This window comes from Bombina bombina, chromosome 8 (assembly GCF_027579735.1).
Source record: "Bombina bombina isolate aBomBom1 chromosome 8, aBomBom1.pri, whole genome shotgun sequence".
NCBI classification, from domain to species: Eukaryota; Metazoa; Chordata; class Amphibia; order Anura; family Bombinatoridae; genus Bombina; species Bombina bombina.
The window spans coordinates 87,256,122-87,273,294 of record NC_069506.1 but is presented as its reverse complement, the minus strand read 5'-3'; the positions used below and the strand labels follow the sequence as shown (position 1 = coordinate 87,273,294).

The following is a 17,173-nucleotide window of genomic DNA, read 5'->3' as shown; positions in this document are numbered from 1 at the left end:
GGTTTTTGCTTTCTTTACAATGTATAATATGGTTTTATTATTATTATTAAAAAAAATATATTTTTCCTTTTACCTAGCATATATATATGTATGTTATATTTTTATATTTTTATTTTTGTATATGGTGCATATATGCACAATATTACATACTTTCCATATTTCTAATATCAGTAGACTAATTAAATTAGTCTTTCTGGTATGGAGGGGGCGTGAAACACCTGTAAAAATCCTATTGGTGCAGTTCAGCTTTAAAAGGTGTCCACCTGTTGTGGAATTTCACCTCTGATGAAGCGTAGGTATGCCTTTGCGAAACATGTCAGGTGTTCTTTTGTCTGACTTTGCTTTCCTTGTGGATCAATAAACCCTTTTGATGAACCAGGACATGTTTGCTTTCTGTTTATATATATATATATATATATATATATATAATAATATATATATATTATATATTTAAACCCTTAAGGACACAGCTTCAGTTTGCTCAATTGCTTCATGACAGAATTTCATCATTGTTCCTTAAGGGGATATGCATACACACACTCATACATGTGTTTTTATTTGTGTACATATGTATGTATGTGTGCACCTACACATATAAACACATAAATACACATGTATACACATATACACACGTTTAAGCATGGATACAAACATTCACTCACTCATATATATACTTTTGAGCTCTTTCTAGACAAACACCTTTTCCCCTTTTTACCCTTTTAAAAACTTTTTTTCCATATTTAACTGATATTTTTATGGATCATGTCCGCCCGCACAATGTAAAATCGGCCCCCATGGGTGAGATTACATATACGGTGTAGGTTTTAACGCAACTGCCGAAACCCACGCCGCCCATAAGTTCACCTCGACATCGGGTGAAATCACATATATGGCGCCGTCAGATGATAAACTGCTGTAAGTTGGATAAACCGGCGAGAAACAGAAATGTGCGGAAATAGCACATTTCTGGAGATGCATTGACCTTATGGCAGTATATTATCTGCCAGCGCCTAAGGTAAAAAACAAAAAAAAATGTTAAAACACACATAAAAATCTAACCCGCTTCCCAAAAATAAACCCGACGCGTCAAAAACCTTATATTTTCCATACCCCCACATCACAACTAATAATAGAATTTATTAACCTCTAAACCGCCATTCCCCAACATCGCAACTAATAATAAAATACATGAATAAAACAGAGAGAAGCGCTCAACCTGGAAATGAAGAATAGCTTGTTCTATAGCTAGTTACCGCCAAGAAGCAGCAATATCCCTCTAGGCACACTGAGCAACGGGTCCACGTCTGGATTCCGCATCACACTTAGGAGACTTAGGGAGACGAGTATTGCTTCAGACTTGATAAAGCTTGTCAACTTATAAATGTATAGTTAGTCCAATAAAAAAGTATCATTGCTCAATGCAATACTCTTGTTATTTTGATATATATATATATATATATATATATATATATATATATATATATATATATATATATATATATATATAGTTTTCCAGGAAGAGACTGCACTCACTTGGCTTGTATAAAAAAATAACTTTTATTTGACAAAAAGCTTAAATTAGAGAATATAGCATGCTCTATTCCCTTTTTTTAAGCTTTTGTCAAGTAAGTTACTTTTTATACAAGCCCAGTAAGTGCAGTCTCTTCCTGGAAAAACTACATTATGTTTGACTTTGCAACCCTGGCTGATGCATAATTGAGTGGAATACTGGTTATATATATATAAAAAATTTTGGACTAACACGGCTACTCCAATCAACGTATATATATACGTTGTGTGCTTCTCTTTGTGTGTATTTAGTCTCCCTATGGGAAAAAGGGGAAACCAGACGTGGACTCCTTGCTCAGAGTGCTTAGAGGAATATGGCTACACCTCACAGACGAGGCCCAATGAAGGCCAAAACGATCGTCTGGGGGTTGCTGTGTTCCTTGTTCAGCGAAGAATTGCCTGGTATTTCGGCGTTGGACTGACCGTAAATAGGCAGGATCAGACTGATATACTACAGGAAAGTTCTTCTCTGTGAAAAGCATTACTGGGCTAAACAAAGCTGCACCCAGGTGGTAAATTGCCATAGAACAGGCTAACAATAGTATTGAGCCAGTTGTTCGTTCCTGTGAGTGTGCTTCTCTTTGTGTGTATTTAGTCTCCCTATGAGAAAAAGGGGAAACCAGACGTGGACTCCTTGTTCAGAGTGCTTAGAGGAATATGGCTACACCTCACTGATGAGGCCCAATGAAGGACGAAACGATCGTCTGGGGTTGCTGTGTTCCTTGTTCAGCGAAGAATTGCCTGCTATTTCGGCGCTGGGCTGACCATAATAGGCAGGATCAGACTGATATACTACAGGAAAGTTCTTCTCTGTGAAAAGCATTACTGGGCTAAACAAAGCTGCACCCAGGTGGTAAATCGCCATAGAACAGGCTAACAATAGTATTGAGCCAGTTGTTCGTTCCTGTGAGTGTGCTTCTCTTTGTGTGTATTTAGTCTCCCTATGGGAAAAAGGGGAAACCAGACGTGGACTCCTTGCTCAGAGTGCTCAGAGGAATATGGCTACACCTCACTGACGAGGCCCAATGAAGGCCAAAACAATCATCTGGGGTTGCTGTGTTCCTTTTTCAGAGAAGTATTGCCTGCTATTTCAGAGCTGGACTGACCCTAAATAGGCAGGATCAGACTGATATACTACAGGAAAGTTCTTCTCTGTGAAAAGCATTACTGGGCTAAACGAAGCTGCACCCAGGTGGTAAATTGCCATAGAACAGGCTCACAATAGTATTGAGCCAGTTGTTCGTTCCTGTGAGTGTGCTTCTCTTTGTGTGTATTTAGTCTCCCTATGGGAAAAAGGGGAAACCAGACATGGACTCCTTGCTCAGAGTGCTTAGAGGAATATGGCTACACCTCACAGACGAGGGCCCAATGAAGGCCAAAACGATCGTCTGGGGTTGCTGTGTTCCTTGTTCAGCGAAGAATTGCCTGGTATTTCGGCGTTGGACTGACCGTAAATAGGCAGGATCAGACTGATATACTACAGGAAAGTTCTTCTCTGTGAAAAGCATTACTGGGCTAAACGAAGCTGCACCCAGGTGGTAAATTGCCATAGAACAGGCTAACAATAGTATTGAGCCAGTTGTTCATTCCTGTGAGTGTGCTTCTCTTTGTGTATGTATATATATATATATATATATAGTAGCCGGTGACCTAGCACTCCATCCACATAACTGTTTCCAATGCCTGGGTGCAATCCTCATTTAGAATGTATAGAGTACTGGTAAGGAAGGAGGGCACTCACAGGACTTCATACATAGAGTAATCTTTAATTATAGTTCTTAACAAAAGTGCATTGTCAACGTTTCGGCCTTTTCTTAGGCCTTCTTCAAGACAAATTTCATGATCTGAGTTCGTGCGGAACACAGCGTCCGCGTTACACTCCTAGATTGAATGAGACATTAACGAACTCAGATCATGAAATTTGTCTTGAAGAAGGCCTAAGAAAAGGCTGAACGTTGACAATGCACTTTTGTTAAGAACTATAATTAAAGATTACTCTATGTATGAAGTCCTGTGAGTGCCCTCCTTCCTTACCAGTAATATCTATATCTATATATATATATATATATATATATATATATACCCTCCATGTAAAAAACAAGGTAACAGCACCACAGCACACAATCTTCTTTTAAAGGTGAAAAATCTTTATTTGAGGTTTAGCAACCAGTAAAAAGCGACGTTTCGGACCTACATAGTCCTTAATCATGCATAAGTTAAAATCAAACAAACAGACTTTAAAAAGGGTATCTGGACCAATGATGCTTCAATTCTCAGTGTTAATTGGTTTAACCCATACCTATCCAGGTTTGTAAATTTCAACAACACAGTGACCTCTAGTGGTACCAGAATATATTCCATCATTTAAAACCATTATAAAAACAAATACAAATCATAATCTCTATTCAGACCATATGGATGTAATGTGTTCAGACGTTTAATCCACCATACTTCTTTCTGTTTTAATTTTAATTCCTATTACCCCCTCTTCTATGATGGGGGATATGGTCAATCACTTGAAAGCGAAGCTGGCTTACTGTATGACCCATATTTGTAAAATGTGCTGATACTGGAAGTGACATATCTTTTGATTTAATGGATGCTTTATGTTGACTAAACCTATCCCTGGCGGCTTGGGTGGTCTCGCCAATGTAACAAAGGCCACATGGGCATTTAAGTAGGTAGATTGCATAGTTAGTTTGGCATGTATATAACCCATTGATTGTATATTGCTTTCTTTTGTCATTTCCCTTTAATAACTGAATTACATTGAGCACAGTGTAAGCAGGGGTAACAGCCTTTATTAGGGGTAGTTTAAATAATTTACATCAGACATTTTAGTTGTACCTATATCAGCTTTTACTATGTGATCCCTAAGATTTTTTACCCTTCTATATGATGGCATAGGGGGGAGTTTAAATGATTCTATCTCTGGATTATATTTTGACAAAAGATGCCAGTGTTTTCTTACTATTCTAAAGATGGTCATTGCTCTTGTCACTGTATTCCATTGAAAGCACTAATCTATCTGTTCCTTTCTCTGTTGGTTTTTTATCATGTATTCTATCCAAATCCTGAATGTTTTTAGCGATATTTTCTTTTGGATATCCTCTTTGGATAAATTTATTGCCCATAGACACTAGTCTTTCTGGCAATACTTTTTGATCTCTAACTATTCTTTTAGTACGCAAAAGTTGACTCCTGGGTATGGATTTAAAAACAGTATCAGGATGGAAACTTTCATATCGCAGCAGAGTATTTCTATCTGTGGGTTTTACATATAGATCTGTACTTAATGTATTTCCATGTCGATATACAGTTGTATCCAAAAAGTTAATCTTTTGGATAGAGTAAGTAAGGGTAAATCTTAGGCCTGTCATGGAGGCATTGATATCCTCAACAAACTGTATCAGGGACTCCAATGAGCCCCCCCATATGCCAAAAATATCATCTATATACCTTAGCCACAGCTTACAATGGCTGATGAATGGCTGATTAGTGTAGACAAATTTGTTCTCAAAGCCACTTATGAACAAATTGGCATATGAGGGGACTACATTGGAGCCCATGGCTGTTCCCCGCTTTTGCATGTAGTAAGTGTCTTGAAAGAGAAAATAATTGCAATATAGGACAAGTCTCAACATGTCATCAAATGATATTTTTTGGCATATGGGGGGGCTCATTGGAGTCCCTGATACAGTTTGGTTGAGGATATCAATGCCTCCATGACAGGCCTAAGATTTACCCTTACTTACTCTATCCAAAAGATTAACTTTTTGGATACAACTGTATATCGACATGGAAATACATTAAGTACAGATCTATATGTAAAACCCCACAGATAGAAATACTCTGCTGCGATATGAAAGTTTCCATCCTGATACTGTTTTTAAATCCATACCCAGGAGTCAACTTTTGCGTACTAAAAGAATAGTTAGAGATCAAAAAGTATTGCCAGAAAGACTAGTGTCTATGGGCAATAAATTTATCCAAAGAGGATATCCAAAAGAAAATATCGCTAAAAACATTCAGGATTTGGATAGAATACATGATAAAAAACCAACAGAGAAAGGAACAGATAGATTAGTGCTTTCAATGGGAATACAGTGGACAAGAGCAATGACATCTTTAGAATAGTAAGAAAACACTGGCATCTTTGTCAAAATATAATCCAGAGATAGAATCATTAAACTCCCCCCTATGCCATCATATAGAAGGGTAAAAAATCTTAGGGATCACATAGTAAAAGCTGATATAGGTACAACTAAAATGTCTGATGTAAATTATTTAACTACCCCTAATAAAGGCTGTTACCCCTGCTTACACTGTGCTCAATGTAATTCAGTTATTAAAGGGAAATTCTTAGCACAAAATGACAAAAGAAAGCAATATACAATCAATGGGTTATATACATGCCAAACTAACTATGCAATCTACCTACTTAAATGCCCATGTGGCCCTTTGTTACATTGGCGAGACCACCCCAAGCCGCCAGGGATAGGTTTAGTCAACATAAAGCATCCATTAAATCAAAAGATATGTCACTTCCAGTATCAGCACATTTTACAAATATGGGTCATACAGTAAGCCAGCTTCGCTTTCAAGTGATTGACCATATCCCCCATCATAGGAGAGGGGGTAATAGGGAATTAAAATTAAAACAGAAAGAAGTATGGTGGATTAAACATCTGAACACATTACATCCATATGGTCTGAATAGAGATTATGATTTGTATTTGTTTTTATAATGGTTTTAAATGATGGAATATATTCTGGTACCACTAGAGGTCACTGTGTTGTTGAAATTTACAAACCTGGATAGGTATGGGTTAAACCAATTAACACTGAGAATTGAAGCATGATTGGTCCAGATACCCTTTTTAAAGTCTGTTTGTTTGATTTTTAACTTATGCATGATTAAGGACTATGTAGGTCCGAAACGTCGCTTTTTACTGGTTGCTAAACCTCAAATAAAGATTTTTCACCTTTAAAAGAAGATTGTGTGTGCTGTGGTGCTGTTACCTTTGTTTATTTACATGGACTGTATACACTGGAGTTTGGGCTGATACTCCTTGGTAACGTGCACACAGGTGGGAAAGAAATTTTACTAAAACCTATGGTGCTGGATTCAACTCACTTACTTCTTATATATATATATATATTATATATATATATATATTATATATATATATATATATATATATATATATTATATATATAAATATATACTACTGTGGTGGGCCCCTGACTGCTAAATCATTCTGTTTGGGATTGCCAGACAAAGATGAGGATCCTAACTAACCAGGTAGAGCAGGTTAGGGCAGCTTAGGGAAGCAATGTACCTTCTCCCTGCAGGACTTTGCCCTCACAGAAGCAGAGTAGCTGACTTATGGTTAGACAAGGTTCTAATTGAGGCCTGAATCTGTGTTCCCAGAGCTTATCCTCCCTCATAAATCTACAGGAGAAATTAAAACATTCACAGTTCTGATTGGGTTTCAGCTTACGTGGTAATCTTAATGTAAATTAAATTTTCACAATTTATGTATTGTGAACCCCCACTTGAATATCCCACTAGCCCGCCACTGGCTTAACCTGGGAACGAACAATAGCATAATAGCTTGTTCTAATAGCTAGTTACCAGCCAAGAAGCAGCCTCTTTTTGCTCAACATGTGCCTTTCACAGAGAAGAACTTTCCTAAAACATATCAATCTGATCCTGACTTAACAGTACAGTCTAGTCCCAAAACACCAGTCAATCCCTCTCTGAACGAGAGAGACGGCAAAACCCCAGATGTACGTTTTGGCCTAGTGTGGGCCTCGTCAGGGAGGTGCCGCCATATCCCTCTAGGCACACTGAGCAACTGGCCCCACGTTTGGATTCCCGCATCACGCTTAGGGGAGAATTCCCTAAGAGTCATAATTTGCATAAAAAAGAGACAAGTGCTCAACCTGGGAACAAACAATAGCATAATAGCTTGTTCTATGGCTAGTTACCACCCAAGAAGCCACATCTTTTTGCTCACCATGTGCCTTTCACAGAGAAGAACTTTCCTGTAGCATATCCTGACTTAACAGTACAGTCCAACCCCGAAATACCAGGCAATCTCTCTCTAAGCGTGATGCGAGAATCCAGATGTGGACCCGTTGCTCAGTCTGCCTAAGGGATATGGGCTGCACCTCACTGACGAGGCCCACACTAGGGCCGAAATGTACGTATGTCTGGGGTTTTGCCGTTTCTCTCATTCAGAGAGGGATTGCCTGGTATTTCAGGGCTGGGACTGTACTGTTTTAGTCTGGATCAGACTGATATGCTGCAGTAAAGTTCTTCTCTGTGAAAGGCACATATTGACCAAAAAGAGGCTGCTTCTTGGGTGGGTAACTAGCCATAGAACAAGCTATTGTGCTATTGTTCGTTCTCAGGTTGAGAGCTTTTCTCTTTTATATAATCATCGTTTTATGCCTGTAATAAGATAAGGCAACGGAGTGACTCTAATTTGTGACCATTATCCAGGAGTTTATCTGTAATAATCGGCAGAAGTCATTTGATTTTGATCACGTTCATATTTCAACATTTGATACCAGCATAAAATATACAAAAGATTGTAATTAAATGTCTGGTAATTTAAATTTTTGCTGGTAAAAATATCCACTAATAGTTCATGTTTTCTGTTTACAGAAGGAGAGCTGGATGAAGCTAATTGGGGGAAAAAATATCCCTTGTGTGCATCAAAACGGCAATCTCCTATAGACATACAGAGGAAGAAGGTCCAACATAACCAAAACCTTGCACACTTGGAACTCAATGGCTATGATGGACCATTGCAAGGGCACTTTAAGATAGTCAACAATGGACATTCAGGTAATATTGTCACTCTAATTTCTCTATAGTTGCTGCAAGAATAAAAGTTAATATCTGGTTTAAAATAATTATTTTGTACTAAGTAAATATACTGTCTAATGACTGATATACTCTTGCTGACAGATGTGGCTTATTGTAAGTAGACTTGAATAAATTAAGTAAATAGGTTACATGCGTATACTATGTTAAAAAAAAATTTTTTTTAACCTATTTGCCAAAGAGGCTGTCACGTAATTGCTCTGCAATAGGTTGTAGGTATTCGCTTCCAAAAGAGCATATTAACTGAAGTTAACAGTATTTTTCACAATGAAAAGCAACACTAGAATAAAAGGCCAAAAAGAGAATACCAAAATACACGATAATGAATATTAATTTAGCTTGGCATCAAGTTTGTAAATTTTTAAAAGTAAATATAGAGCTATCTGTATATCTCCCAATTAGGGGCAATCCTGAGTTTATCTCTGCTCTTCAAACAGCGGTGTTCAAAAAATGGTCACAAAAGGGGCTTAATTATATATCCCAAATAATTGATCAACAGCTAAAAAACGATCAAATAATTTGATAGTCTGAAAGTAGAATTTGACCTAGAACACAAATTCTTCTTTGCTTACCTACAGATCCGTCATTTCTTTTCATCTAAAAGACTGTTAGACAATATCACCTGGTCAGCGGGGAATTTGGGTGCAGCTGTGAACCGTTTTAAATTAGGCTTTCATTCCATCTCATTTATCTACAACCTCTTAATCTCACAGGATGCAATAGTTAAAAAGGTAAATTTATTTCATCAATGGATGCTAGACTTTCCTAATCTTAATTTTGACCATTTTCAATGAGAGCTTCTTAATGATAACTAAAGTTACAAAAGGGATATCCTTCAGAGAATCCCCATATTAGATTATTAAACAGATCATATATTACTCCTAAAAAGATGGCCAAATGGTACCCGCTAGCTAATAATCGGCTAGGATTACGAGTTTTGCGTTAGGCTTAAAAAGCAGTGGTTAGCCGGCTCCTAACGCTGCTTTTTAACGGCCGCTGGTATTACGAGTCTTGCAGTACAGGTGTACCGCTCACTTTTTTGGCCAGACTTGGAAATACAGCAAATCCACTTACGTAAATTGCGTATCCTCTTTTTCAATGGGACTTGCAGTAGCGCCGGTATTATGAGTCTGCCCAAAAGGTGAGCGGTAGACCCTCTCCTGTCAAGACTTGGTACCCGCATATTAAAGTCAGTAGTTAAGAGTTTTACACTACAACGCCGTAGCATAAAACTCTGAAACTAAAGTGTTAAAAAAGTACACTAACACCCAATAAACTACCTATTAACCCCTAAGCCGAGGCCCTCCCGCATCGCAAACCCTAAAAAAAAATTTAACCCCTAATCTGCCGAACCGGACATTGCCACCCACTATATAAATATATTAACCCCTAAACCACCACACTCCCGCCTCGCAAACATTAGTTAAATATTATTAACCCCCTAATCTGCCATCCCTAACATCGCTGACACCCTACCTACATTTTTTAACCCCTAATCTGCCGCCCCCCAACGTCGCTGCCCACTATACTAAAGTTATTAACCCCTAAATCTAAGTTTAACCCTACCCCCCTAACTTAAATATAATTAAAAGAAATCTAAATAAAAATTACTATCATTAACTAAATCATTCCTATTTAAAACTAAATACTTACCTATAAAATAAACCCTAAGCTAGATACAAAATAACTAATAGTTTACATTGTATCTAGCTTAGGGTTTATTTTTATTTTACAGGTAAGTTGTATTTTATTTTAACTAGGTAGAATAGTTATTAAATAGTTATTAACTATTTAATAACTACCTAGCTAAAATAAATACAAATTGCCCTGTAAAATAAAACCTAACCTAAGTTACACTAACACCTAACACTACACTATAATTAAATTAATTCCCTAAATTAAATACAATTGTTACAGAAGCATTAGTTATTTTGTTGTGAAGAGCTTATTTCCCAGTAGCAATGCCTGAACCAGCCAAGCCAGCACCTAAGAAGGGCTCCAAGAAAACCGTAACAAGTATCATTTCATAAAGAGTTAACTTTGTTCAGCTTTTAGAAACTATTTTCTAATACAAGTTTGCTGGCATCAGCTCTAATTAAGTTTAGTGATAAACATTCCCATTGTCTAATCACCTCCGGAGTCAGACTGCTAATTGATAAGATGGACTGCATTGTTTTCTTGTGTGTAACTTGTTATCTGCTGAAGTACTGTAATCCTATTGTGGCCTGTCAAAGGGCGTTGTCTCTCTATCCAAATGTGTGATTGGGGATTTATGCTTCCCCCCCTGGGAGTGCCCTGTGTGCATGTAAACCTCAATAAAAAGCAGGCTGGGCATCCCAGTCTCTGAGTTCTTGGTTGACCCTCAATCGCAGCGTTGACTCGTTTTTGTGGGCAGAAGGGTATCCTAGCTGTACTACAGCTAAGGGGGATTATTCTACATTTGCGAGACTCATATAGAATACTATGGAAAGCAGCTTCTCCCCTCTTCAGCAATAGGAATCCAGGCTACTAAGTGGCCCATCTCTCAGCGAGACTAAGGGTAACCGTAACAACAATTAAATACAATTAAATAAAATTAGCTAAAGTACAAAACCACCCCACTAAATTACAGAAAATAATAAACAAATTACAAGATTTTTAAACTAATTACACCTAATCTAATCCCACTAACAAAATAAAAAAGCCCCCCCCAAAATAAAAAAACCCTACCCTACACTAAATTACAAATAGCCCTTAAAAGGGCCTTTTGTGGGGCATTGCCCCAAAGTAATCAGCTCTTTGACCTGTAAAAAAAATTACAAATCCCCCCCAACATTAAAACCCACCACCGACACAACCAACCCTACTCTAAAACCCACCCAATACCCCCTTAAAAAACCACTAACACTAACCCCTTGAAGATCACCTTACCGGGAGAAGTCTTCATCCAACCGGGCTGAAGTCCTCAACGAAGCCAGGAGAAGTCTTCATCCAAGCCGGGTGAAGTGGTCCTCCAGACGGGCAGAAGTCTTCATCCAGATGGCATCTTCTATCTTCATCCATCCGGCGCGGAGCGGGTCCATCTTCAAGACATCCGACGCGGAGCATCCTCTTCATCCAACAGCTAACACTGAATGAAGGTTCCTTTAAATGACATCATCCAAGAAATCCAGAAAATCTGGAAGACTCTATCTTCAATGCTCAGCTACCTATTAAACAAACAAATACATCTTACCATTACAAAGGCATTGCTTCATGATAGAATTCAAAAGTTTAATAGACCTATCAACACCTTCATTAAAATTTTATGCACGACAGTTAGAACATGCATAGCAAAATACTGGAAGGTAGATGCACCGCCGTGGATGGAAATTAAAAATAAGATGCAACACACATACAACATGTATGAATGTGAGGCATGGTCACTGGGAACAAAGATATCAATGATGAGATATGGTTTTACTGTAATCTTAGAGATGGCTTTCACTACTCCATTCAAAATATTAGATAGGGATGAATAAATAGTATCCTGAATTCAACTGAATATTACATGAATATAGCATTGGTAACCTAGTCTTTGGCATCCAGAAACTTGGTTTGTTTAATTAAGTTGGTTTAAGTTATTTGTTAAATGTTTGTAAACTTTAATTTAACTCTCATTGTGCAGCAGAGGAGATTGACCTCCCACATAAAAACTGATTGGAACTCGACGTCACAGTGGGACAGGTCGGGGTAAAAAAAAAGGATTTTGGAAAGTTGATAGATTGATATGACTAATTTCGGCGGAAACTAGAAAGAGGGAAAAGGTGACCAGTTGGTCACAATGTCATATTTAAAGAGGTGCCGGTAATACGGGGCATTATAGAGTTATGTATGTTATATAGCCTGTTAATATGTAATGTATGTAAGATTTTAAAGCTGCACAAACAAAAGATTTTCAATAAAGATTTAAATAAAATGACGTCATCCAAGATGGCGTCCCTTCAATTCCAATTGGCTGATAGAATTCTATAAGGCCAATCGGAATTAAGGTAAGAAAAAATCCTATTGGCTGATGCAATCAGCCAATAGGATTGAGCTGGCATTCTATTGGCTGTTCCAATCAGCCAATAGAATGCCAGCTCAATCCTATTGGCTGATTGCATCAGCCAATAGGATTGTTTTGACCTTAATTTTGATTGGCTGATCGGAATTGAAGGGACGCAATCTTGATGATGTCATTTACAAGGAACCTTCATTCAGTGTTAGGGACCGTCAGATGAAGAGGATGCTCCGAGTCGGATGTCTTGAAGATGACCCTCTCCGCGCCGAATGGATGAAGATAGAAGATGCCGTCTGGATGAAGACTTCCTGCCCGTCTGGAGGACCACTTTGGCCGGCTTGGATGAAGACTTCTCCCGCTTCGTTGGGGACTTCGGCCTGGTTGGATGAAGACTTCTGCCTGTAAGGTGATCTTCAAGGGGTTAGTGTTAGTTTTTTTTAAGGGGGTATTGGGTGGGTTTTAGAGTAGGGTTGGTTGTGTGGGTGGTGGGTTTTAATGTTGGGGGTGATTTGTAATTTTTTTTACAGTTAAAAGAGCTGATTACTTTGAGGGCAATGCCCCGCAAAAGAGCCCTTTTAAGGGCTATTTGTAATTTAGTGTAGGTTATGGCTTTTTTATTTTAAGGGGGGCTTTTATTTTGTTAGGGGGATTAGATTAGGTTTAATTAGTTTAATATCTGTAATTTGTTTATTATTTTCTGTATTTAGTGTTTGTTTGTTTTTGTACTTTAGTTAATTTTATTTATTTGTATTTAATTGTATTTAATTTAGGGGAATTAATTTAATTATAGTGTAGTGTAGGTGTAATTGGTAACTTAGGTTAGGTTTTATTTTACAGGTACTTTTGTATTTATTTTAGCTAGGGTCGTTATTAAATAGTTAATAACTATTTACTAACTAGTCTACCTAGTTAAAATAAATACAAACTTGCCTGTAAAATAAAAATAAAAACTAAAGCTAGCAAATGTAACTATTAGTTGATATTGTAGCTAGCTTAGGGGTTTATTTTAATAGGTAAGTATTTTGTTTTAAATAGGAATAATTTAGTTAATGATAGGAGTTTTATTTAGATTTATTTAAAATTATATTTAAGTTAGGGGGTGTTAGGGTTAGACTTAAGTTAAGGGGTTAATAAATTTAGAATAGTGGGCGGGCGACGTGGGGTTGGCAGATTTAGGGGTTAATAAAATATAATGTAGGTGGCGGGCGATGTTGGGGGCAGCAGATTAGGGGTTCATAAGTATAATGTAGGTGGTGGTGGTGTCCGCGAGCGCTGCAGATTAGGGGTTAATAGTTATAATGTAGGTGTCGGCGATGTCGAGGGCGCAGGATTAGGGGTTAATAGTGTAAGATTAGGGTGTTGTTAGACTCGGGTGTTCATGTTAGGGTGTTAGGGTGTAACACATAAATTTTATTTCCCCATAGGAATCAATAGGGCTGCGTTACTGAGTTTTACTGGCTGCTTTTTTGCAGGGTGTTAGACTTTTTTTTCCGCCGGCTCTCCCCGTTGATTCCTATGGGGAAATCGTGCACGAGCACGCACAACCAGCTCACCGCTAACGTAAGCAGTGCTGGTATTGGAGTGCGGGTAATGAGCAAAATTTTCTCAACGCACACTTCTTGACTGGTTTTGTAAAAACCCGTAATACCAGCGCTGTCTGTAAGTGAGCGGTGGAGCATAAACTGCTTGTTAGCACCGCACCGCCTTTACAACGCAAAACTCGTAATCTAGGTGAATGTTTGTGTCCAAGGTGATTTATCCAGCCTCTGACCTCTTCCATGCTTTTTTTCTTGCCCGAAAATACAGGAAAACTCTGGGCACAGGTAACCATTTGGCTAAACAAAATTTCTCCCTTTGGAAAATTCATTTGTACGCTTCTTCAGTGTTCTTTTTTAGTAACGAGCACAAAAATTCCCCAAAACTATCAGCTAGTTCAACTTAGTTGCAAGACAAATGATCTTAAGATCATTGAAAGACTGAAAGGCGCCTTCTATCCGCGGGCCTTTATTAAGAATATGTTTATACCAAATGCTACTAGACCTAACAAGACCCCAATAATATATACTGGATAATAAATTAAAACTCTTTTTCAAAAAATGGGGAGAAGGGTTATACAATCTCTTCCTCTGGACACCCAGACAAACAGATTCTAAAACCTTTCGCTCCTCTGCGTCTCTTCCTTCAATTGCTGCAGTCAGAATGCTTCCTGCTGCAGTGGCGGGTAAATTCATGGTTCACTCTGGGAGAGGCCCTCTTTTTTTTTTATTTTTTTTTTATTTTTTTGTTTTTCTTGTTCATGTTGACTTCTGTCTTATCCGTTTGTCTAAACTATACCTAAATTAGTAATGGACCGGCTTTTAGAATTCAGACCTTGCCTAAAGTAGTAAGGTACAATTTCTGCGCTAGTTTTGATTAGATCTATTTGATAAATTAAATTTGTGGCATCGACTCATAGTAGGTTATAATTGTTATGCCACCCGTCTTAAATAAGTCTATGTCACATCATACATGGACTAAATAACCTCCATTTATCTGAGATATGACAAATAAGCGTATCAATGTAATATTCTTAGAAGTAGAACCCTCTTTATAATTCTTTTCTTTTAGCATATGGCTTCATAAGAGGTACACCAATTATTTTTAGACTAGTTCATAGGTTTATAGGCCTATTACTAGGTATTAATCTCTAGAGCACATTGTTCTCTATTGTAAAACAATGTTTCTATAGCCAGAGTCGTTTATTATAATTTTTTTATTTTTTTTTATTTTTATAAGTTTACAAACAAGCTTATTTGATAATAATAATATGGCCATACAACATTGAAAAGCTCGCCAAAAAACAAAAAAAGTTTTTACAAACAGTGCATGGAAATAAAGGGTACTCAATGGATCGTATTATTACATAATAATAAACTTTGAAGGTTTCTAAACACCTTTTTCCTTTTGGGAATTCGGGTCTATAGCTGGTTAAGAGTGACAAGGGATGTGAGGGAGAATGCTAGGGGGCGGGTGGAAGAGAAGGAAGAGAAAGATTAAGTGAAGAGTAGAAGGCGGGGAGAGGAAAAAAAAAATATTTAGTGGCCGTTGTGTTTAAATGGATCTGTTCCAGATAGTTTGTATCAACTCATAAGTGGCGAGGTTGTGGGTTTTGGGAGTAGTGTGGAATTTTTCTAATGTGATAAGCTCTGGCTACTTGTGTTTTCCATTTTGGAAGGATGGGGTAATTTGTGTTTTTCCAATGCTAGGGAATTAGTTTTTTGGCCGCATTTATCATTATTAGCCAAAGGGACTTGTGAGCTCTGGTGCTTGTTTTGGGAAGAGACCTGAAGAGTAGATTGCCAACATTGATCTGGGATCTGTGTGTTTAGATAGCTCAGAGGACTTCACGAGAAAAATCTCAGACCAGAAGTTAAGTAGTTTTGGGCATTGTACACCAGATATGATGAAGAGAACCTTCTTCACCACCGCATCCCCTTCAACATGAAGCATTAAGATTGGGGAAAATCTTGTGAAGTCTAACTGGGGTGAGATACCATCTGCAGAGAAATTTTAAGTGCATTTCCTGAATTTGGGCAGACACCGAGGAGCTTTTGGTTATAGCAAAGGCTTTAAGCCATAATTTTGCATCAGTGTCTATAACAGTGTCCTCTGCTCCAGGCTACAGTGTACGAAGGGAGGGTGTCCGCTTCTGGAATCCTTAAGATTTTTATATAGGGTTTGAAATAAGGTGTTTAGGTGTGTTTGTTGCGGTGAAAATTTTCTCGAAGGGTGGTCAGCTCCCGGGCCTAAGTCTCTTTTGTGTTTATGGGTGGGAAATATAATGTTGTGAGTTGAGAGTAATGAAACCAGGGGGAGAAGATTTCGCCGTGTGTTTCCTTTAAACTAGATTGCGCTTTTTATTTTACCATTTTCAACTAGAGAATGTATAGGATTCATGTTGAGGGCTGTGAGGGTGCCTAATTCTGGACCCTAGCTTTATAGTAAGGAATGTCTGGATTTCCAAGAAAGATGTGAGGGGACTGTGTTTAGATTGAGATATGAGTGCTTGTAGTAGCTATAAGTTTGTCCCATTCTATCAGCGTTGCAGAGGGCAATTGGGAGGAAATTGTGCTAGATTTTGGGTCTGTGATGTGGAGAAGTCCATGCCAGAAGAGCCTACATTGTTAAGTTTAAAGATCTGCCTATCCAGCTCTACCCATGCCTTGTTGTCAGTATTATGTGCCCATTCAACAATGTGTTTGAGTAAAATAGCTCTTCTGTAATCGGACCAAGTTGGATACCCTAGACCACCTCTATCCTTGGAAGGTACAAATGTTATTATTTTTGGGAATTCTAGGTTTGACACCCACCCCAGATGAATTGTTCTAGTATGTTTTTGAAGTTGTTCTAAATAACCTCTTTGGATTAAGATGGGGAGAGTTTATAAAATATATAGTGATCCTAGGTAGAACATTTCATTTTTTACCACCCCTATTCTGCCTAGCCATGTAAGTGGCTTGTTTTTCCATGTGGATAAATCCCTAGAATCTTCTTGTTTTAGGCTGAGATAATTATGTTTGAATAAGTCTTGTGGGGAGGGGAGGATGAAAGATAATTCCCAGGTACTTTAGTTTCTGTTGAGCTATCATAATATTGAAATTGTTCTGTAGAAATTGTATGTGGTGTTGTGGAGTGTTAATGTTGAG

At 37.9% G+C, this 17,173-nt stretch overlaps 1 protein-coding gene across 1 annotated transcript in view; it reads left to right on the top strand.

Annotated features, from left to right (window-relative positions):
- Positions 1–17,173, top strand: part of LOC128638472 (carbonic anhydrase 6) — a 565,822-nt gene that overhangs the window by 57,871 nt on the left and 490,778 nt on the right. Inside the window, exon 2 of the mRNA XM_053690431.1 lies at positions 8,246–8,428. Within this exon, the coding sequence (XP_053546406.1) occupies positions 8,246–8,428 (183 nt within the window). The remainder of the gene's footprint in view (positions 1–8,245; positions 8,429–17,173) is intronic.